We start from the raw sequence: 19,668 nt of genomic DNA, 5'->3' as shown, positions 1-19,668 counted from the left end.
TAGGGGGTAAGTTGGCCACCTGCAGTGCCGGCATCCCAATGGGTGCCAGTTCGAGTCCCTGCTGCTCCACTTCCAATCCAGCTCTCTGCTATGGCCTGGGAAAGCAGTAGAAGATGGCCCAAGTGCTTGGACCCCTGCACCTGCATGGGAGACCCAGAAGAAGCTCCTGGCTCCTGGCTTCGGATCAGCACAGCTCCAGCCATTGTAGCCAATTGGGGAGTGAACCAGTGGATGGAGACCTCTTTCTCTCTCTCTCTCTACCTCTCATTCTCTCTCTATCTAACTCTGACTTTCAAGTAAATAAATAAATCTTTTTAAAAAATAAGTAGTTGTGGAATTGCAGTTACAACAGCACCGGTTGCCACACACACACACACACACACACACACACACCCCTATCAGAACGGCCCAAATCCACACACCGGCAACTCCAAAGGCCGCCGAGGCTGCAGCACCACAAGGACTCTTGTTCACTCTCGCTTTGGAAGACAGCTCGGTGGCTTCTTACAAAACTAAACTCCTACCAGGTAGCCCAGCAAGCACACTCTATCCACCCCCAATGAACAGAAACCGCACCCCCACAAAAACCTGCCCACGGCGGTTAGAGCAGTGCCGGCCGTAACCGCCGCCAGCGACGAGGTGTCCTCCCGCGGCGAGCGGACGCATCCACGGCGGTGCATCCAACCGTGCAGGCCCTCCGGCTCTAAGGACGAGCTGCCCAGCCAAGACCAGACGGGGTGAGGCTGACGTGCACGTGGCTAAGAAGCCAAGCGGACAGGCCGCATTGGAGGATTTCAACCACGGGGCCTTCTCAAAACGGAGAGCCTGGGGAGATGGTGAGGGCACCCGGGTTGCCAGGGTTGGGGAGGAGGAAGAAATGGGTGGAAGCTGAGAGCCGCCAAGGTGTCACACACGGTGCTGGACGGTGGGCGTGTCCCTCGGCACCTGTCGAAGCCCACAGGACGCGCGGGCGCCAGCGTGGCCCCTGATGTAAACTCTGGATGTGCCCACTTCGCTCCACTGATGTGGCGAATGCACCTCTCGGGTGGGGGCGTTGACTATGGCAGACGCCGCGCACGTGCGGGGGCAGGGGGCTAGGAGCAGCTCCGCATGTTCCTGGTCAATCGCTTTCTAAAGACTGCAAAGAACCCCAAAGTTTAGTAATATTTTTAAAGATTGATTTATTTGAAAGGCAGAGTTCAGAGAGGCAGAGAGAGAGAGAGAGAGAGAGAGAGAGAGAGAGAGAGAGGAAGTCTTCCATCTGCTGGTTCACTCCCTAAATGGCCATAACAGCCAGAGCTGGGCTGATAGGAAGCCAGGAGCTTCTTCCAGGTCTCCCACGTGGGTGCAGGGGCCCAAGCACCTGGGCCCTCCTCTGCTGCTTTCCGCCTGGCATTAGCCGGGAGCTGGATCGGAAGTGGAGCAGCCGGGACTTGAACCTGTGCCCATAAGGGATGCCAGCACTGCAGGTGGTGGCTTTACCTGCTACGCCACAGCGCCGGCCCCTATTAATTTTGTTTTCTTTTTTAAAGGAAGAAAGGCAGGAGGGAGGGAGGGAAGGAGAGAGGGGGAGGCCTGACTCCACAGTCTTGGATGGGGCTCCGTGTGAGGAAAGACCAGGCCTCCGAGCTGGCACAGGCGGACAAAGTGTAGCCAAAGAGGAAGTTGGAGTTTCAACACGGGGGGACCTGGTGAGAGAGGACGGGAAACCCGAGGACTTTGATGGGAAAAAAATCACAAAACGTGATTACAGGACTTTGAAGAGCTCTAAAGAACCGGAGACAGCTCTGTGGCCCCGGACTAGACTCCGCACCCCGAAGCCATCAGTTTCCCAGCCTGACTGTGGGATCCCAGTCCACACACAACAGATGGTTGACTAGCTGATTCCGAAATGTGTTCAGAATGCAAAGGGCCAAGGTGGCCGAAGGGTTCCTGGATGAGGACGAGGTGGGAGGACTTGCTCCACCCGTGATGGCAACAGATCACAAGGCTCTGACAGCTCAGCCGGCACGGGGCTGGCACAGCGCGAGACCCGGAGCCCAGGGGCCACAGATCACAGACACAGAGCCCCCCCACACGCACACACGTGACAGAGGTGACTGTGGATCGGTGGGGAAAAGATGAGATTTTAACAGTGGTGTTTGTCAGTCAGAGGCCGACCCCGTGCCACACACAGAGACAAGTGACCATAGAGGGAGAACGAGAAATTTACTTTAAAATTAAGTCCCCACGGCCAGCATTGCGGTGCAGCTGGTTAAGCCATCGCCTGTGGTGCCGACATCCCACGTGAGAGCTGGTTCAAGTCCACTTCCGGTCCAGCTCCCTGCTAATGACCTGGGAAAGCAGTGGAAGCTGGCCCAAGTGCCTGGGCCCCGCCCATGGGGGAGACCCGGGTGGAGCTCCTGGCTCCTGGTTTTCACCTGGCCCTGCCCCAGCTGTTACAGACAGAGGCTCTGTCCCTTTCTGTCTCTCCCACTCTCTCTCTGTAATTCTGCCTTTCAGACAAATAAATCTTAAAAAAAAATTAAGAAGTCCTATACCACTGTTCATTAAAACATCCTAGAAACCCACAAGAAAAAGACCAACAAAATAAGAAAAGTGGGTGAATGGCTCCAACAGACACCTCACAGGAGAGAAAATGCGAACACTTCATAAATGCGTGGGAAGACGCTTGGCCTTGCTGTCGTCATGGAAATTCAGATGAAAATCACAGCATAGGTCATTATCCAACCACGAGGGCGGAAAAAAGAAAAAGAAAAAAGCAGCCAATAGTGGCACGTGCAGGTGGGCGTGGGACAAGCGCGTTGGAGAACGATGGGCCCGGGCGAGGCCACGCGGGCACCCAGCGAAGCTGTCAGGGCGCTCGGCCTCGCCTCCGCTCTCCCAGGACAGCCTGGGGAGGTGGCCTCCACGTCCCCTTCCTCGGGGCCAGGGGCTAATTCTCCAGCTCCTGGGGCTCCCCCTTCTAGAAGAGCTTGCTCAAGGCTCCCCCAAATCCCTGCCTCCCCACCTGGGGACAACGCTGCCCCACAGGTTCCCTGCAGCAGCCCGGTGGCCGTGGCCGCGGGGCACCGAGCCGGGGCCGGAGGCTGGGGCGGCCGAGACCCCGGCCCCGGCACCTGGCAAGGGTCTCCTGGTGTCCCCACAACAGGACAGAAGGCGCGGGAGCCGGCGGGCCGCCAGCAGCGAAGTCCCCTGCACGTGTTCGGGAAGCTCCCGTTCCCCTGCGTTCCAGAGCCCAGGCCCCTCCCGCTGTGGCCCCAGCCGGGCACGCCCCTCACCCCCAGGTTCGCAGATGCTCCTCTCTCCCTCCAGCCCGCAGGAGTCCTCTCGTCTCTGAACTTCCAGTCTGCCGCGGCGCCACAGGAACATCCCAGGGGCTCACTCCAAGGAAGGCACCAGTGCTGGGGTTGGGAGGCTGGGGGCACCCAACAGCCCCAGGTCTTTTTTAAGATTTTTTTTAAGATTTATTTGAAAGGCAGAGAGAGGGGAGGGAGGGAGGGAGGGAGGAAGAGAGAGAGAGAAAGAGAGAGAGGTGGTTGCAATGGTCAGGGCTGGGCCAGGCTGAAGCCAGGAGCCTGGAACTCCATCCAAGTCTCCCATGGGGGTGACAGGGGCCCCCACACTTGGGCCATCTTCTGCTGCTTTCCCAGGCGCATTAGCAGAGAGCTGGATGGAAGTGGAGGAGCCAGGACGTTGCAGGCGGGACTTAACCCACTGCGTCACCACGCTGGCCCCAGCCCCAGGCCTGGCTGGGGAGCTCTCCAGGCAGCTGTGGGGGTGAGAGGGCAGGGAGGTCACCCTGGAAGCAGAAACCAGCAGAGTCGGCGCACAGTAGGTGCTCAGTAAATCTTGCCTGACCGTCGACCCAGACAGCTGAGGTGCAGTCAGACTGGCCCCGGTGAGCAGGCAGCGTGAGGCACACGTGTTCTGTGGACACGCACTCGGGAGCACCTGCACGTGTGCGTGTAACGTTGACACGCTCCGTCCACCCGCACACAGGCAGCCTTGGCGCGTGGGCCCCTGCAGCCGGCATCCTCACGCCTGAGAACGCCGCCTCCCGCACAGAGCTCATTTATTTTGATTTATGAATATTACAAAAATAAACCTGAGCGTCTTCTCGGGGATTCTGCGATTCTGACGCCAGTCCCTGCGATATTGCTTTTCGCTCCTGGTTACCTGAAATTAGCAGAGTGATTCGGAATCTGCGTCTTTATTTAAAAGAAAAAACTGTAGATGCAGAATTATAAAAATTTAATATGCTCCCAGGAAAATGAAAAATGAGAGGTTGTGATCTCGTCTAACACTTTCAAATGTGTTTATTAATTCATGTTTTAAATCATAAGTTTCATTCGGTGAGAGCCATGCACAGCAATAAGCCCATTTTAAAATATTAATGAATAAACAATATTTCTCTATTGAAATATAACATGCTTCTTTGAACAATGGACCACCAGTAATAAATCAAAACCAGGAGAAAATTGCATTTCATATTTAATACAAGTTGAACTCTGCCTTTTTATAAATGATATCTTTTTTGTTTAATTGGCGTCAGTTCAGATCGAGCAGATTGCTAATAAAATTCTGGATTTCCATATTTAATGATGCGTACACTTTCTGCTGAAATTTTACCAGGAAAAAAGAATCAGCTTTTTATTATCTTCTGAGACGGTGGTGAGGGGTGAGAGGCCTCAGCCTCGGGCCAGCCGGGAGGGCTGTGGAGCACAGGCCGCAGCGGCTAGGTTGAAAAGGCTGGGCCACCCGGGGTCCTCTCTCGGCAGCAGAGCCCCCTGGCAGCCCTGCCACTGGCCAGAGTCGTCACTCCAGTCAGAGACCAGAGCCTCCCACCGACCCGTGCCATCCGCCAGCTTATCTGCAGCACCACAGAGCGATAGCAATGATGGGCAGAGACCCTGCCCCACTGCGCGGGCCAGGCGCCGGGCACGCCTTTGCCTGTACAACATCCCTTTGACATAGGAAGGAACAAAGACCCCGTTTATAGATGAGGAGACTGAGGCTGCAGAGAGAGGAGGCATCAAGTCCAAGGTCATGGCCAGCTGGTAAGGGGTAAGCACATCACACTGCTTGGAAGGGAGCTGCATCAAGCCAGGGTCAGGAGACTTTGTCAGCGGCGGATGGCGTGGGACGTACACTGAAAGTGGTGCCGATGAGGCTGGAATTTGAGGGTAAATCACGCCCACGGGGCAAGAGCAAGCCTAACAGACACTAGCAGCAGCCAGCCTCAGCCCTCCTATGTGTAGGGCACGGTTTTGAGGGCGTTGCCTGTACAACTTGGTCCTCCCCGGGATGCTAGGAGGCAGGTGCCTGACAGCTAAGGAAACTGAGGCACCAGGTGGTGGTGCAGTCTGCCCAAAGACACCTAAGGGGTCTTCAAAAAATTCACAGAAAATGTGTATGATGGAAAAAATTTTGCACAGATTTCAATTGCTTTGTGTGTCAAAATAAACTTATGGTTTTTAAAAAAGATTTATTTATTTGAGAGTTATAGGGAGGGAGGGAGAGACAGAGAGAGAGAACTTCCATTGGCTCACTCCCCAGATGGCCACAACAGCCGGGGCTGGGCCAAGCCAAAGCCAGGAGCAAGGAGCTTCTTCCAGGTCTCTCATGTAGGAGGCAGGGGCCCAAGCACTTGGGCCCTCTTCCACTGTTTTCCCAGGCACATTAGCAGGGAGCCGGATCAGAAGTGGAGCAGCCGGGACTTGAACCGGTGACCACATGGGATGCTGGTGTTGCAGACAGAGGCTTTACTGGCAGAGCCACAACACCGGCCCCTAAACTTATCTTTTAAGTTCCACTTCCTATGAGCTTTAAAAAAAATTATTATTTCTGGAGAGGGAGAGAGACAGAGACAGACTGACACACACACAGCTCTCTCATCTCCTGGTTCACTCCCCAGATGGCTGGGTTGGGCCCGGCTGAAGCCAGGAGCGAAGAACTGAACCTTCTTCTCCCACATGGGGGGCAAGAACCCACTTACCTGAGCCATCACTGCTGCCAGGATGTCCTGGAGTCAGGAGCCGGAGCTGGGCATGGAACTCGGGCCCTCCACTGTGGGACCCGGATGTCTTCACCACCAGGCTAAACACCCGCTCGTCCATGCACTTTTGGAAGAGGCGCCTTCCCGGCCAGGAGGCCCCAGCAATGCCTGGACTCTGCTCCTGTCTCTGGGCTGGATCTTGAGCCCACTTGGCTGGGAGGTGAGGCCCCCCGGCAGGGCCCTTGCTGGGGCCCAGTTGGAAGCTGGCTCCCTGCCAAAGCGCTGGGGCTGGGAGACGGTCAGGCTTGCTGTCTGTGGAACTGAGCCCTAGGCCCCGCAGGGACGAGCCACAAGCCTCCCGTGGCCTCCCGTGGCCTCCCGTGCAGGCAGCCGCAGCAGCTTCCCGAGGCGCTCAGGGATCCTGGGAGCGTGCAGATGCAGCGTGCCGCAACAGAGACCCTCCAACAAAGCAGGAAGCCCCCAAAGACTGGAAATGTGGGTTCAAATCCTGGAGCTGAGATCTGTTCATAGCCAGGGTGGGCTGTGGGCAGTGGGCTAAGGAGGCACGGGCCAGAGCTAAGCTGGGCAGAGTCTGGGACTTGGAAAGACACCGCAGGGGACAGGAGGGCACATGAGGCCCAAGTAGAAACCTGCTGTGTTGGGAACATGCCCCAGGCCCTTTGCTCAACACTTCCCCTCACGGCAACAGCCACTGTCCCTGGCAGGTGTCACCACACCAGGCCCGGTGCAGCCCAAGGACACACACTCTCCTGTCCCTTGGCCTCAACTTGTGACTCAGACACAGCACCACATGGTCTGTGGTGGCACACCACAGGACACCCAGACTCAAGCCTTCCAGGCAACTGAGCTGTGGGTGAGGGGGCGTTCCCTAGTCACCTCGCTCTAGCAGAGAGCTCGCCTGGAGGCTTGATGGCCCAAATGCATCTCTCTGTCCCCCTGCCTGTGTCCCAGGGGGCTTTCCCAGCTCAATGGGGGGACCTGGGACAGGTGGTGTCACCTCCTTGAGCCTCGAATTTCCCTTGTGAAAATGGGGTGTCGATGGCACCAATTCCACGGGGCTCCACGTGCATTAAATCAGAAAGTACAGCATTGGCTGCCAGTCCAGGCACCAACACGGCACCCAGGACCCGCCCCCACTGGCAGACTAATGTCACATTAGAAGACTACTCCCCAGAAGGTCACCCCTCCCACCCCCTTTTCCAGCCAGGAACGGCCCAGCCGTTGTTAGGTTGGGGGCCACCTGGTCCAGTGTACTTAGAGCATCCCAGGCTGTCTGCCGCTTCTGCTCTGGGCTCCGGATACTTGTGAGCATACAAATGTGTCTCCGAACACCCGGGGTCTCGTGTATCTGGCACACGCTGTTTGTGCACAGACCCTTGGCCTGTGAATGCGTTCCACTGTCCTGCCATTCCTTTCTCCGACCCTGTGGGTGGGCTTGGGGACTCCAGATCTGGGATCTAGCAGTTTCCACCAACCTCAGCAAGCATTTGCTCTCTGTACCCCAAGGACTGGGCCTCTCAGGGGTGAGGCCTAACTCCCGCATCTCTGGGTCTATCCACACCCCATCGCTGACTTAGGAAAAGTTCCTGGTGAGAATCTACCAGAAATCAACAGCTGGATTCACCCCATTTGGAATGAGACACAAGACCCTGGGCACCATGCCTGTGCAGTGTCTGTGTCCAGTGAGCTTTTCAAACTCCTATGGCCCCCAACGCTGGGCCAGAGGGCCTCTGTGGTGCCTCAGTTTCCTCACTTATGGAAGGAGGGTGTTTGTGCCCTCCAAGAGGAGTGGTGATGAGCTGGGAGGGAAAACAATACCAGTGCCTGCCTCCCACCCCAGCACAGAAAACGGGAACTGCTATTTCTAGGCATCTCCAGGACAATGCCCCAGCCTCCCCAGCCACCCTCAAGCGTTGCAAGTTGGGGTGTGCGTCTCCAGTGGGCACTGGAGAGGGGGATGCATCTCACAACAGACTGGCCCAGAAGAAAACCGAGTTGGCTCAGGAAGAGTCCAACTGCGGCCTTAAAGAAGGTGGATCTGGCCGGTGCCTCGGCTCACTAAGCTAATCCTCCGCCTGCAGCGCCGGCACCCCGGGTTCTAGTCCTGGTCGGGGTGCCGGATTCTGTCCCAGTTGCCCCTCTTCCAGTCCAGCTCTCTGCTGTGGCCCGGGAGGGCAGTGGAGGATGGCCCAAGTGCTTGGGCCCTGCACCCCATGGGAGACCAGAAGGAAACACCTGGCTCCTGGCTTCAGATTGGCGCAGCGCACTGGCTGCAAGGTGCGGGCCATAGCGGCCACTTGGGGGGGGGGGTGGTGAACCAACGGAAAAAGGAAGACCTTTCTCTTTGTCTCTCTCTCTCACTAACTGCCTGTCCAAAGAAAAAAAAAAAAGAAAAGAAAAAGAAAAAAAAAGGAAGATGGATCTGTGGGTGCAACTGTGTTGTTTCCATGGGATATTTTTCACAAAAACCACATAGTATAGATTGTTTTCTGCATAAAGCTAAGAAAGGCTGACCCAGGGCTAACCGAATCATGCAAATGAGTGCTTAGCCATGAGAGGCACGAGAGCAGGCTGAGTGCCCAGGCGAGGGAGGCCAGCTTTGGAGGGCGAATGCTGGATAGTCTATCCTTGCAGTGGAGCTGCCTCGAGACGAATGGGGACGGGGCCCTACGCCTCGCTTCGCCAGGCTCTACCAACCGAAACAGTAAAACAGTTGTATTCATCATAGACAATTTGCTGCAACTGATTAACATTAATCTGATTTCCTGTGAGTCAATTTCCTTGAGATATAGTAAACAGTCCAATTACCTGCCATGGGCCTCTTTTATTATCAAGGTTTTGATATTAGCAACAGAAGTGTATGTAAATACATGGAATTTCTAACAAATCTGAAGAGAACGAAAACACAGCTTAATCCGGTTAAAGGGTTTGTAGTTTGTCTTACCGACTGGAAATTTAGTTTGGAAAGTAACGTTAACTCACAGAGGCTTTGCTTCTTTAATAGCATTTGAAGGCCACCCTTGGCAAACCTTGGCTGTCCGCAGCTGTGGGACTGAAGGGGGCTGCGGCGAGGGCCTGGCCGTCATCATGATCTAAAGCACGTTCCCCTAGCAGGTGCCAGAGGCGTCGAGAGGTCAGCAGAGGGCGAGTGCCAAGGAGACCCGGGGTCCGGCGCTGCCCCTGGGCTCTTAGCTCCGGGAACTAGGGGCATTTGCTTCAGCTCCCCAAGCTTCAGGTGAGACGGTGAGCGCACGGCCTGCACGGGAGGGGTCCTGTCAGTGTGGCTGTGACCCCCCACCCCTCCCCGCCCCAGCATTTACTGGCCCCCCGGTTCAGGGTGGGCCCTCTCCTCTGCCTGCACTGGCTGCCTGGCTCCAGGAGCCGAGTAAGAAATGGCATCAACATTTAATCATGAAAGCAAAAAGTTTATTCATGTTTTAAACTACATATAACTACCACGAGGAAGACTTTTCAATCCAGGGTGTAATCCAGTTAGAAAGGAACACGAAACGCTTTTAATACATTAGAATCACCGCCACAAATTATTTTCATGACTCAATCAGTTTCAGAATCGCATACAATACAAAAAGAGAGAAAGGAGAGGGGCCCCATTACGCAGGGTGAAATGTACAGTACTGAATACTGAAATCCGAATGCATCACAATTAGTCGCCGCTTTTTGTTTTTTGCATGGATTAGTAACAAGATGAAGAACATTCAAAATGTTTCTCAGTATTTACAACAGTTTTACTGATCCTGTGTTAAATTAAGACCAAATGTTTCCACTCTCGATTTTTAAAAGTTGCAAATGCAACCCTGATTTTTCTTTTAAAAGATTACAATGTACATTACATTTTATGAAGGGAAACAAAGAGTTAATTACAAGATGCAAAAAGATAAGAAAGAGACGAACTACAGCGTGAGTATTGTTCAGAGGTAGTAAGTGAGCACTCTAAGCTACAGAACATGTTGAAATTCTATTGGTTTGTATGAGTTCGCATGAGGTAATAAAGCTGTGTTTTGATTGGTGAGATGTATAAATACTCTTTTGCTACACTATATACAACACTCCAGAGAGCAGGGCCTTGTGTGGATGCCCAGGACGTAGCAAACCTTGACAAGTCTGTGCAGCACCCAGCGCACACGGTTAAACCCCAGACGGATCTCGTTTTCACCTCTATCAGCAGCAAGTATCTTCATCTCCCAGAACAATCTGGATCCATAATTTAATTACCGAGCAGACTTGGGCACTGGTGCTTTCAGAGAGAGAAAAGAGGCTACCAGTCTCTGATCTAATTACGACATAAGCGATCGCAACACCAATGTGACGAGAAGATTCTTAAACACACATCATGAGCAGAGACGCCGAACAGTGCTTTTATGCCAACTCCATCAGCGCACGCAAGCAGGACAATCGAAGTCTGCGACGGAGACACGTGCCAAGTTCGGCTGAGGCCAGGTGACTCTGCGTCTGCTGGAACATCGAGGCTTAGCATACACTGTACTTCTTACCCTTAAGGCCAAGTAACTGGCAACTGTGAAACCATTAATGTAAAATATTGATAATAAATTATGATAAAATAGCTACAGGACTGTCAACAATGTTAAATCTTGGCCTAATTGGATAAAGTGCCTTTTTTTAAAACATTGTGTGTTTTTAAAGTATAAATACAAATGATTATGATTCCTTAAAAAACAGATTTACCAAGTTCTCTAATAAGACAAGGTTTTACAGTAAAGCTGTAGATGGTGGGCTACAAAACCGCGTTCCTCCTCCTCCTATTGCTCTGAATGCACTTATCAAGGCGTGTCAGCCGGGGAGAGTGTGGCCAGAGATTAGTTAGAGGTATCCGAGTGCACACTTCCCGGGCCTTCCGTAGGAGAAGTCACAGAAGATGGAGTTGTCGCGTCCTGCCAGCCTCCATTAGCCTGAAAGGAGAAATACAGTTCAGCGGGCGCGCATCTACGTATCAATTCCACTCCCCAATTTAAAACAGCCAGATGACAACACGAGAGCAAAGATGCATTAGCAAAATGCATTTTCCAAACCCACTTTGGCAGGAGTTGGAAGCATGTGTTAAAGTGGGATTAAATGCATGTAAAACAAATCCATCCCATCGAGTAAGACTTGGCAATAAATCAGCAGGCGGAAGAAGGCTTCAGCTGGTCCCAAGCTGGCACGAGGCTCAGCCTTTGATCTGCTGGCAAAAATAAAGCGACTCGAAAAGCAATCTTTGAAGAAGAGAGCAGTGGAGAAGCTCCACACAACACCTCGGCAGCACCCTGAGCGCCACGAAGTACCAACTCGTGCTCCCACAGGAGCAGCTGCCCACCCTCTCCCCATCCATGCCTGACAGCGGCTGCTGTAACCCTTGGCAAATGCAGGCCAGAATGTCCCTCCAAACGGGATCTTCCGGAATGAAAATGCATGAGCTGTGGAGGAGCACACACTACTCAAATCCGGATTCCAATTATCTGGAACTGGGCTCCTATCCGGGACACAGCTCCTGCTCTGCCCATGCCGCCGGCCTTTCCTGCCTCAGACCTGCATCAGCAATAGCCCAACTCAGAAACAAATTTGCCTTCTGTCTTGGCCCATAGAGGCACTTGCTGAAGTCAACGTCTGATCAGATTGCTGCTGTGGCAGACAGCTTGTCACTACATATTTTTATGTCAGTCAAGAAGAGGAAGGTGCTGGGGTTGTGATTTGGGGCACCCTCAGTGGAAGTGACTGGGTGGGCCTTTCTGGAGGGCAGACGAGGGTGAGCTGGCCGACACCCAGAGCCTGCAGCTCCAACCATCCCCCACACTCAGGCCTCCCATCCCAGTGCCGGTGTGGGTCCTGGGGTCCCCTACCTCCCTCACATCTACCGCAACGTCTGTGAGTCTGTCCAAGATGTCTTCTTTCAGGCCAGGACTCTGTATCGATTCCCCACCCAGCCCGAGGCAGCTTTGAGATGAGCTGTGTGCTGGTGGCGGTCTGCTCTGCGCTGCGACTGTTGTCCCGGGGCACTCCTGTGCTCTGACTCACTCCCAAGTGCTGCACACAATGCACCTTTTCCACCTTCTAGGACTCGGGGAACAACCATTCTGAAGGAGATGACCAGAGCCAGTGGAAAAGAATTCTCTAGGCTTGAGGCATGTCAAATTCAAGTTAGAAAAAAAAAAAAAAAAAAAGAGGGAGCAGACTAAAAACAAAAACAAGAGCCAAGAGCAAAAAACATAGGCCACAGTGGTGGTGCCTCATCGGCGCCTCAGTGGCGCTGGGGTGGGCGGTGACGTGCCTGAGTGTGTCCGCTGGGCTAGGAAATCCTCTTTATCTAAAATGTAAGCTGTTCCCCCCCTCAGGTAGGAAAATCTACTTAGGAAAAGAAAAACCCTTACCCAGATACAAGTCTAAAGATATTCCATCTGAAGTAAACATCATTCCTCTTTTATCCAAATTTATAAACAACAAATGCACAATATTTTTACCCAGCGTGGCAGCTGGAGGAGAGGTTGTCAGCAAGCATTCTTTTTTTCAAAATAAATTAATCCTTCCTCTGGTGGGTTGAGATTATGCGCTGTATTATCCAGCAGCGCCTTATCAAGCCTCATCAGGGAAGATGGAACTCACGCCTGCAAAGTGCTGCAGGCGATCACAGTTTCATATTTTATCATGTTGATAAGGATATCGCACACTCTCTGAAGCATTTCAAAACCCTTAAATGAAAAAGGAGAAATGCAACTAAAAGGCTTTTTATATGGTTTGTTGTGGGTTATTATGAGTTATTTATAAACCCAAAAAGAAAGATTTGACATTTCAAATGTAAAAGATTTGAGTATTTAATGGTCCTTTTTTCTCTTTACAAGTGGACATCCTCAATCACTTTTTAAATCATTAATATTTACTCCCATAGCAAGCCAAGGCTCCGGAGACGGAGACGTCCGTCCATCTTCCTCCCGACTCTGCCGCCATGAGCGGGGCAGTGCACTCCCTCCCCAGATCCGCAATCCCAGATGCCGTCTGTCCACTGCTCCACCGAAGCTCCACGCTGGGGAACCAGTGCCGGGCCCCAGGCCCTCACCCACATGAGTTTTGCCTTTCTCCATCCATGAAGGGGTGGGAAAAGAGTCAGTATCAGTAAATTGGTTATGAAAGTAAAATGATTTCCTTCATAACTAACAAACGAGAAACCATTAAAGTTGCTACATATGATTTTCACCCCACATGCACCACTCAGCAGCAAGGTTTCAAGAAGTGAATTCCTGGCGCCAGCACTGTGGAATGGGTTGGGCCACTGCCTGAAGTGCCGGCATCCCATATGGGTCAAGGTCAAGTCCCACTGCTCCACTTCTCATCTAGTTCCCGGCCAACGCCCCTGGAACAGCAGCAGAGGACAACCCAAGTGCTTGGACCCCTGCACCCACGTGGGAGTCCTATAGGAGGCTCCTAGCTCCTGGCTTCAGCCTGGCTCAGCCCTGGCTATTGTGGCCATTTGGGGAGTGACCCAGAGGATTGAAGATCTCTCTCTCTGTCTCCCTATGTAACTATACCTTTCAAAAAAATCTTCAAAAACAAACAAACAAGAAAAAGAAGCAAACTCTTGGCTTAGCTCGGCTTGCTGTTTGGGGGCTTCCAAAACTGGTACCCGTGCTGTACGGGGGCACTTTTCCTGCTGCGATTCCAGGACCAACGACCTGTGGTCACCATCTCTCTGGAATACAGTACGGCTGGAAGGACACGGGGTCTTAATGGGCTGGTGCTGAAGTCCCTACTGATGACAGAATGCAGCCTCCGTCCTCTGGGAGGACTTCTGAGGGCATCTAGGTGACATGAAGCTCGAGTTGCTGAGGTGAAAGTGCAGCTAACACACCACCTTCCCTACGCAAAGAAAATGAGAAGCCAAACCCACTGGCCATCCCTGTGTCATGAGGCACGGTTTACCTGACACCGTTCCACAGCTGGCTCCCCAGGGTACTCACATTTAAATTATGTGGACTGTACAGCGAATTTCCTCCAAGGCCATCACTGTAGCCTCCCGTCTGATTGATAACATGACGGAGGGTATCCACCTAGAAGTGAGACGAAACGAAATTCATCATCCCACACCTATTAAAACATCATTACTTACAAAGGGAAACAATTTGAATCATGTGTGCCACAAGGGGTTAGCATCTTCAATGGAAGACAAATTTATTACTCAAATGTGGCCAGCATCGTTTCGGCAACTCTTTGCATATTTTAACTCACATGCTGTTGCTTTTCACGCCAGCCAAACAATGGCATCCTCAAGGCAATGCAAACTTTCCATCGACAGCAACCCAATGCATGTGGTGGTGGGCGAAAAACTACTCCACTATGTGCACTGGCTCAGTCTCCCTGTCTCTCTCTCTCTCTCTCTCACACACACACACACACACACTTCCATTTTATGCATTAAAAACTATATAAGTAGTTGTGCTCAATTCAGAGGATGAGAAAAGAATTGAAGTTGCAATCTATGAACTCAGGTTTTTTATTCTGGCTTTATACAGGAATGAAATAGAGCAGTATGTTCTTAAACCACACACACGTTGGCACATGCAAGTTTTCTGTTTTATTTCGTAACAATAGGAAGAGTCACCCAACCCCTCTCCATGAGCTCAAGCCAGAGCCGAATGCATTCACAAAGTTTGTCAGGTTTGAATCATCGAAAGTCACTGCTCACTTGACTTCTCCTTAAATTAAATGGTGGGGCAGATGGGTCATGTTGGGAAGCACCCAGCACAGGGTCTGCACAGATGTGCAGACCCCTTCCACGGGGACAGAGGAAGGAGTTTTGAGCCCACGCCCTACCCTGCTAGAAAGGCCCCAGCTGGGGCATTTCTCCTACCTGTGATTGCACATTGGCTCCGACTTGGGACCCTTGGTAAGAATCCCCATTCAGACTCTGCATGTTCATGAACATGTCCCCAGAATTTGGGAGGTTAAAAGAACCAGAAGAACCTGGAAAGGAAAGAGTTCAGTAGCTGAATAACAGAGAGCTACATACACAATCCTCAAAGACCCAGAGGCAGGGGGAGGAGAATAGGTGCAGAGGGGGAAGGCGTGCACAACACAAAGCATTTCTGGATCTAAGAGGGAGAAAGACTCCAAGGAGCTAGGTCCTGTGACTCCGCTTACATCTAGGAAAATTCCTATCCACCAGGAAGCCCACAGTGGGGTGGGGGTGAGGGTGAGAGAGAGAGAGAGAGAGAGAGGGAGAGAATACAACAGTAAACACCCAGTAGCTGGCCTGGAACCTTCTCCTTGTTTCCAGTTAGCTCCCGACAGTTACTCAGAGAAGAGGTGTTTTCCTGAAGCTCTTTGCTGACCATACCCTTTATCTGCCTTTCCTCTCAGCTGTGTTCTTGTTCCATGAAAAAGAACCAATGGTAGGTGGGACACAACAGACAGAAGCCCCTAACTTCCTGAGCTATTCACATGTACTCGAAACATCTCCTTAGGAAAGCCCCTTGAAGGCCATTGATCTGTACAGCTGTACACCTTTCATTACTACTCAAGTTTCCCATAATTTAAAAATCCTTCATCATGAACGTCACATAAAATCTGGCCAAATGGACTGGATGAGGAGCCAGGAGCATCACACCTGTCGTCGAGTCCCATGTCTCTCACAGCTAACAGCTCCCAAGCCCACCAAGCCAGCACGATGATAGAAATGCTAGCGAGGATAGCAGACTGCAGTCCACAGCTACGCTAGGTAGGAAGCACCGCTGTACCGAATCCAACAGCAACAGGTGCATTTCCCACCTTTGCTATTTCATTCTCTGACAGACTACTAGTGACCTCAAAGTGACGCATGGGGCAGTACAACTCGAATAATCATGGGTGATAGCACTTTGCCTGGCTGCTGAATTAACACCACTACTGAGTGCAGAAGTTCCAGAATCTGCTAGTGGTGAGTGGTACCCACCAAGCACAGTGGGTTTACAAGCTTGGGCCACCCACTCGTTTACCCATCCCAAGATCAGGCCTGCACTAATCTTCCTTTGTAAGCTCACTGCGGGGCTCTCATCTCCTGGGCTGGGGGCAGGATGCTGTGGCATAAGGCTGCCGGGGCCAAGTGGGCAGCGAGCCCTGGTACGCACCCGAGTTTGGCGTGGTGGGTGAGTTGGTCTGGTTGTTCTGCACGGCGGCGGCTACCGCGTGTGCAGCTGTTACCGCTGTCTTTGCAGCATAGAGATTGGCTTCTTCCTGAAACTTGCCGATATTCTTCTTGTACCTGATTCGTTTGTTGCCAAACCAGTTGGACACCTACAAATTGCAAGGACATGGAATTAAGGGAGAGAGATCAAAGAGGAAAAACACTCAAACTTCCAATAATAGCTGTTGGACACCAAGAGACACTCAGTTCCCGGCTTGCGATTTCATAGCCTGTGGATAATGCAGCATGGTTTTAGGAATTCACCTTCTCTGTTGACAAACCTGTCACACTCTTTTGGTCTCTTAGAGTTGGCTACAGTAACACTAAAATGGCTGAGAGTGCTGATTATAAAAAGTAATCCAACTGGTATTTACCAATTAGTACACAAATAACCAGCCTCCTCCCTCAAGTAACTGAACAACTAACAGAAACATCTATTAAGTCAATAATAAGGAGTCAGGGAAGAAAAACTTATTCTTTTGGAGTCTGGAACACTTTTGGCAGCTGAATAGTAGAATCACGTTTGGTCTTCTGGAAAAAGAAACATTCATTCATAATGGATGAACAATCCCTTTATCTCCTGCCTTAGAAAATACTGCATGTGTGCCAAGATGGCCACCCCAGACCCACCAGTTAACACTCAGGAAGGTCACAACTCAAAAACTCAAGTCATTCCAGTAAGGTTAAATGCAAATGCGAAGGAAGCAGCTCAGATTTCATCAGGTGGAATATGCTTATTCTTCTCATGACCACTTATGATGTCAGTCAGTGCAAATGGACCACAGCACCAAAGAGGGTCTTGGCAACAGGCAGATTTCATCACATTTCATGGACAGCAAGACTTCAGACTAACATTCTGGCCCAGAGCTCAGATGGTCCAAGTACTTGGGCCCATGCCATTCACGTGGGGGACCTGGATGAAGCTCATGGCTTCTCCCTGGCCCAGTGCTGGCTGTTATGGCCATCTGGGGACTGAAACAGTGGATGGAAAGTATCTCTCTCTCTCTAACTCTTTCGCCATGGTATCAGGCTGCATGGGTCACTGTTCTACCCTGCAGGTACCACATCCCTAACAGCTACTTAGGAGCCTGAAGGGAAATAATGAGTGGTATGTAGTTCACAGCCCTCCCACCCAATTGACATCAGTGGGCGCCCTCGTTGGCCACCTCTGCCAAGTCTTGAATGGCTTTGGAAATGGAACCCTCGCGCTTCAACCTATGGCATCTATCCTTTTGGAAGAAGCCAGAGAGCCCTGGCAAGAGAGCCACGTGAGGCCGAGCCTGGCCTTGCTGCCGTGCATCTGCTGTCCCTTCCTTGAGAGCCTGCGTGCGCAGACACACAGGCATGCTAGCTGAGGTTCATCTGACAGAAATAAGCCACAGCTGCCCGGAAGTAAATATGCTTCAGACTGGGACTCCTGGCTGTTTCGATTCACCACCTTTTCACATACTGGTTTATCCTGGCCCTGAAGGGCAGTAGGTACCCCTCTTTCCTGCAATTGAATACAGTGGCCATGATAACTGTGTCTTAGTGACTCTCCCACATGCTGGGCTGGATGCAGAGCTCTGCACAGGTTCTTATTTAGTCCCAACCGTCTCGGGGCGGGGTGGCTGGCAGGTGGAGTCCCAGGCAGCACAGCAGTCCCACACCTGATGGCCCTCTCTCTCCTCAACTTGCTGGGCCTCTCGGCAGGGTCTGACCCTCGTAGTCACACCTCCTTCCTGGCGCTGGCTCTCCACTGGTTTCTGTGACGCCACACTCCTGCTTCTCTCCCAACACCTGCCTCTCCCCTGACACACAGCTCATGCCCCCACGCTCTCTCTCCTCGAGTTCTTTATCCAGATTTGACATTCCTGCCAGCCTCTGTGTCCCTGACTTCTATGAAGAACGTTAGTTCTCCATTTTTAGGTAAACATCCCAACACGTTCAGCTCAGTAGGTCTCAGAAGGACCTTAGGTGCCCTCTAGGTTCGCACTTCTTCTCTCTTGTCTTTGTGCATGAGACAGAGAGCAGTGGGAGGTAAAATAGCAAGGTTTATTAGGGAAGGGACATCCGTAAGGACGGATGGGCACCTCTCCAGACAGGACCTGAGAGACTGGGGGGGGGGGGGGGGCGATGTTACATGGTTGAGTAGAGAGATTACATCTGACCAGGCCAGGCAGGCGTCTCAGCAGAGAGGCAGAGGGCTGAGCCGTCAGGTTGAGGCCTTGGGGGGGGGGGGGGGGGATGGGTCTTTGTCTTCACATATCTCCTCCTGAAACAAAGGATTTTATGGCTGTAAATATTAAGAAGCTCCTATCTGAGTTTTCCCTTGAAGGTATCAGACAGGAGGAAGCCTAGCTGGGCCATCCTGGGTTCAGAGGAAGGGTGAGCAGGACCCCTAGAGAATGGGGATCCGGAGCAGGGTGTTTGCAATGCAGACACTGGGCTGCATCTGGGAGATTGTGGAAGATTTGTCAGGCAGAAGGGGCGGGACCCCCCACCTGGCAGGTTATCGGGTAGAAGGGGGCAGGGCAGGAGGGGGCAGGGCAGGATGTGAATACCGGGCTGCCCCTGAAACATTGTCAGCAGATGCATATGCTGGACGTAGATGTCTTCTCTTTAGGCCTTTATGTCACACACACATAAGCTCACAACTGACTTCCTACCTAACAACACCACCTCCAGAGACATGCCACTCACTACCTACCTCCCAGAGCCCGCGATTCTGAAGATGTGAAGTCCTCATGGAAGTGTGGTTCTCGTAATTCTGAACTAAAAGCTGGCTCCCTTTCCCTTCCACCCCATGGTCTTACATCTGACATCCAGACTGGCACACTATCAGGCCCTCAAATTCAGCCCCAGGGACCTAGCCCCATCCTGCCGTTGGTCTCTTCCTCAAGCCCCCTCTGCCTACGGGAGGTGTGCACGGTGACCATGCAGGACAGGCCAGTGCCAGGAAGAGCCAGGAGAGCACACAGGTGAGGAGGCAAGGCGGGCTGGAGTCCGGCACAGCAGCAGGAGTGAGAGCGAGGGACAAGCACCGCCTGGCCACTGACTGGCCGAGGGTCGGGGGGAAGTGGAGGCAGACGTGATGCTGAGGTGGGCCCAGGCCTTGAGTGGGGTGGAGACAGATGCTCTGGAGGAGTGTTCCGTCCTCCCAGGCAGAGTTATGTCACTCTAAAACCAGACAAGCACTGAATCAAGACTGAACAGGGACCCCACAGAGGTTGGCTCTGAAAATGCTCAGTAAGCAAGTTCTATCAGAGCCTCCCTCACCTTTCGCAGGTTCACACTCTCGGCTCCAGAGCAGGGCCACTCCAGCTTTCCTGAATGAGACTGCTGGGCCCAGAAAGAGTTAAATATTGACTGTGTCTGTGGTGCAAAGGGAGACAGTCCTGGCTGAGAGGGAATTTGGCATTTCTTAGGCATAATTAATGAAAATTCCCCAACTCTGAATTTAGCAACAAAGGCCCATCTTAAAATTCTCTTCTTCTAAACAATT

General features: G+C 52.2%; 1 protein-coding gene across 2 annotated transcripts in view; it reads right to left on the bottom strand.

The window, feature by feature from the left end:
- Positions 1-9,423: 9,423 nt before the first annotated feature.
- Positions 9,424-19,668, bottom strand: part of PBX3 (PBX homeobox 3) — a 227,781-nt gene continuing 217,536 nt past the window's right edge. The window contains exons 6-9 of one of the 2 annotated variants that reach the window (XM_051855254.2): positions 16,129-16,294; positions 14,874-14,986; positions 13,984-14,073; positions 9,424-10,947 (exon numbers count right to left, since the gene is read on the bottom strand). In XM_051855254.2, the coding sequence (XP_051711214.1) occupies positions 10,855-10,947; positions 13,984-14,073; positions 14,874-14,986; positions 16,129-16,294 (462 nt within the window). In that variant the 3' untranslated portion in view covers positions 9,424-10,854. The remainder of the gene's footprint in view (positions 10,948-13,983; positions 14,074-14,873; positions 14,987-16,128; positions 16,295-19,668) is intronic. The other variant, XM_051855265.2, reaches the window with a different exon arrangement.

The sequence above is a fragment of the Oryctolagus cuniculus genome, chromosome 1 (genome assembly GCF_964237555.1).
Source record: "Oryctolagus cuniculus chromosome 1, mOryCun1.1, whole genome shotgun sequence".
Classification (NCBI taxonomy): Eukaryota; Metazoa; Chordata; class Mammalia; order Lagomorpha; family Leporidae; genus Oryctolagus; species Oryctolagus cuniculus.
The sequence above is the reverse complement of the archived record's forward strand: the minus strand, read 5'-3'. Positions and strand labels throughout refer to the sequence as shown.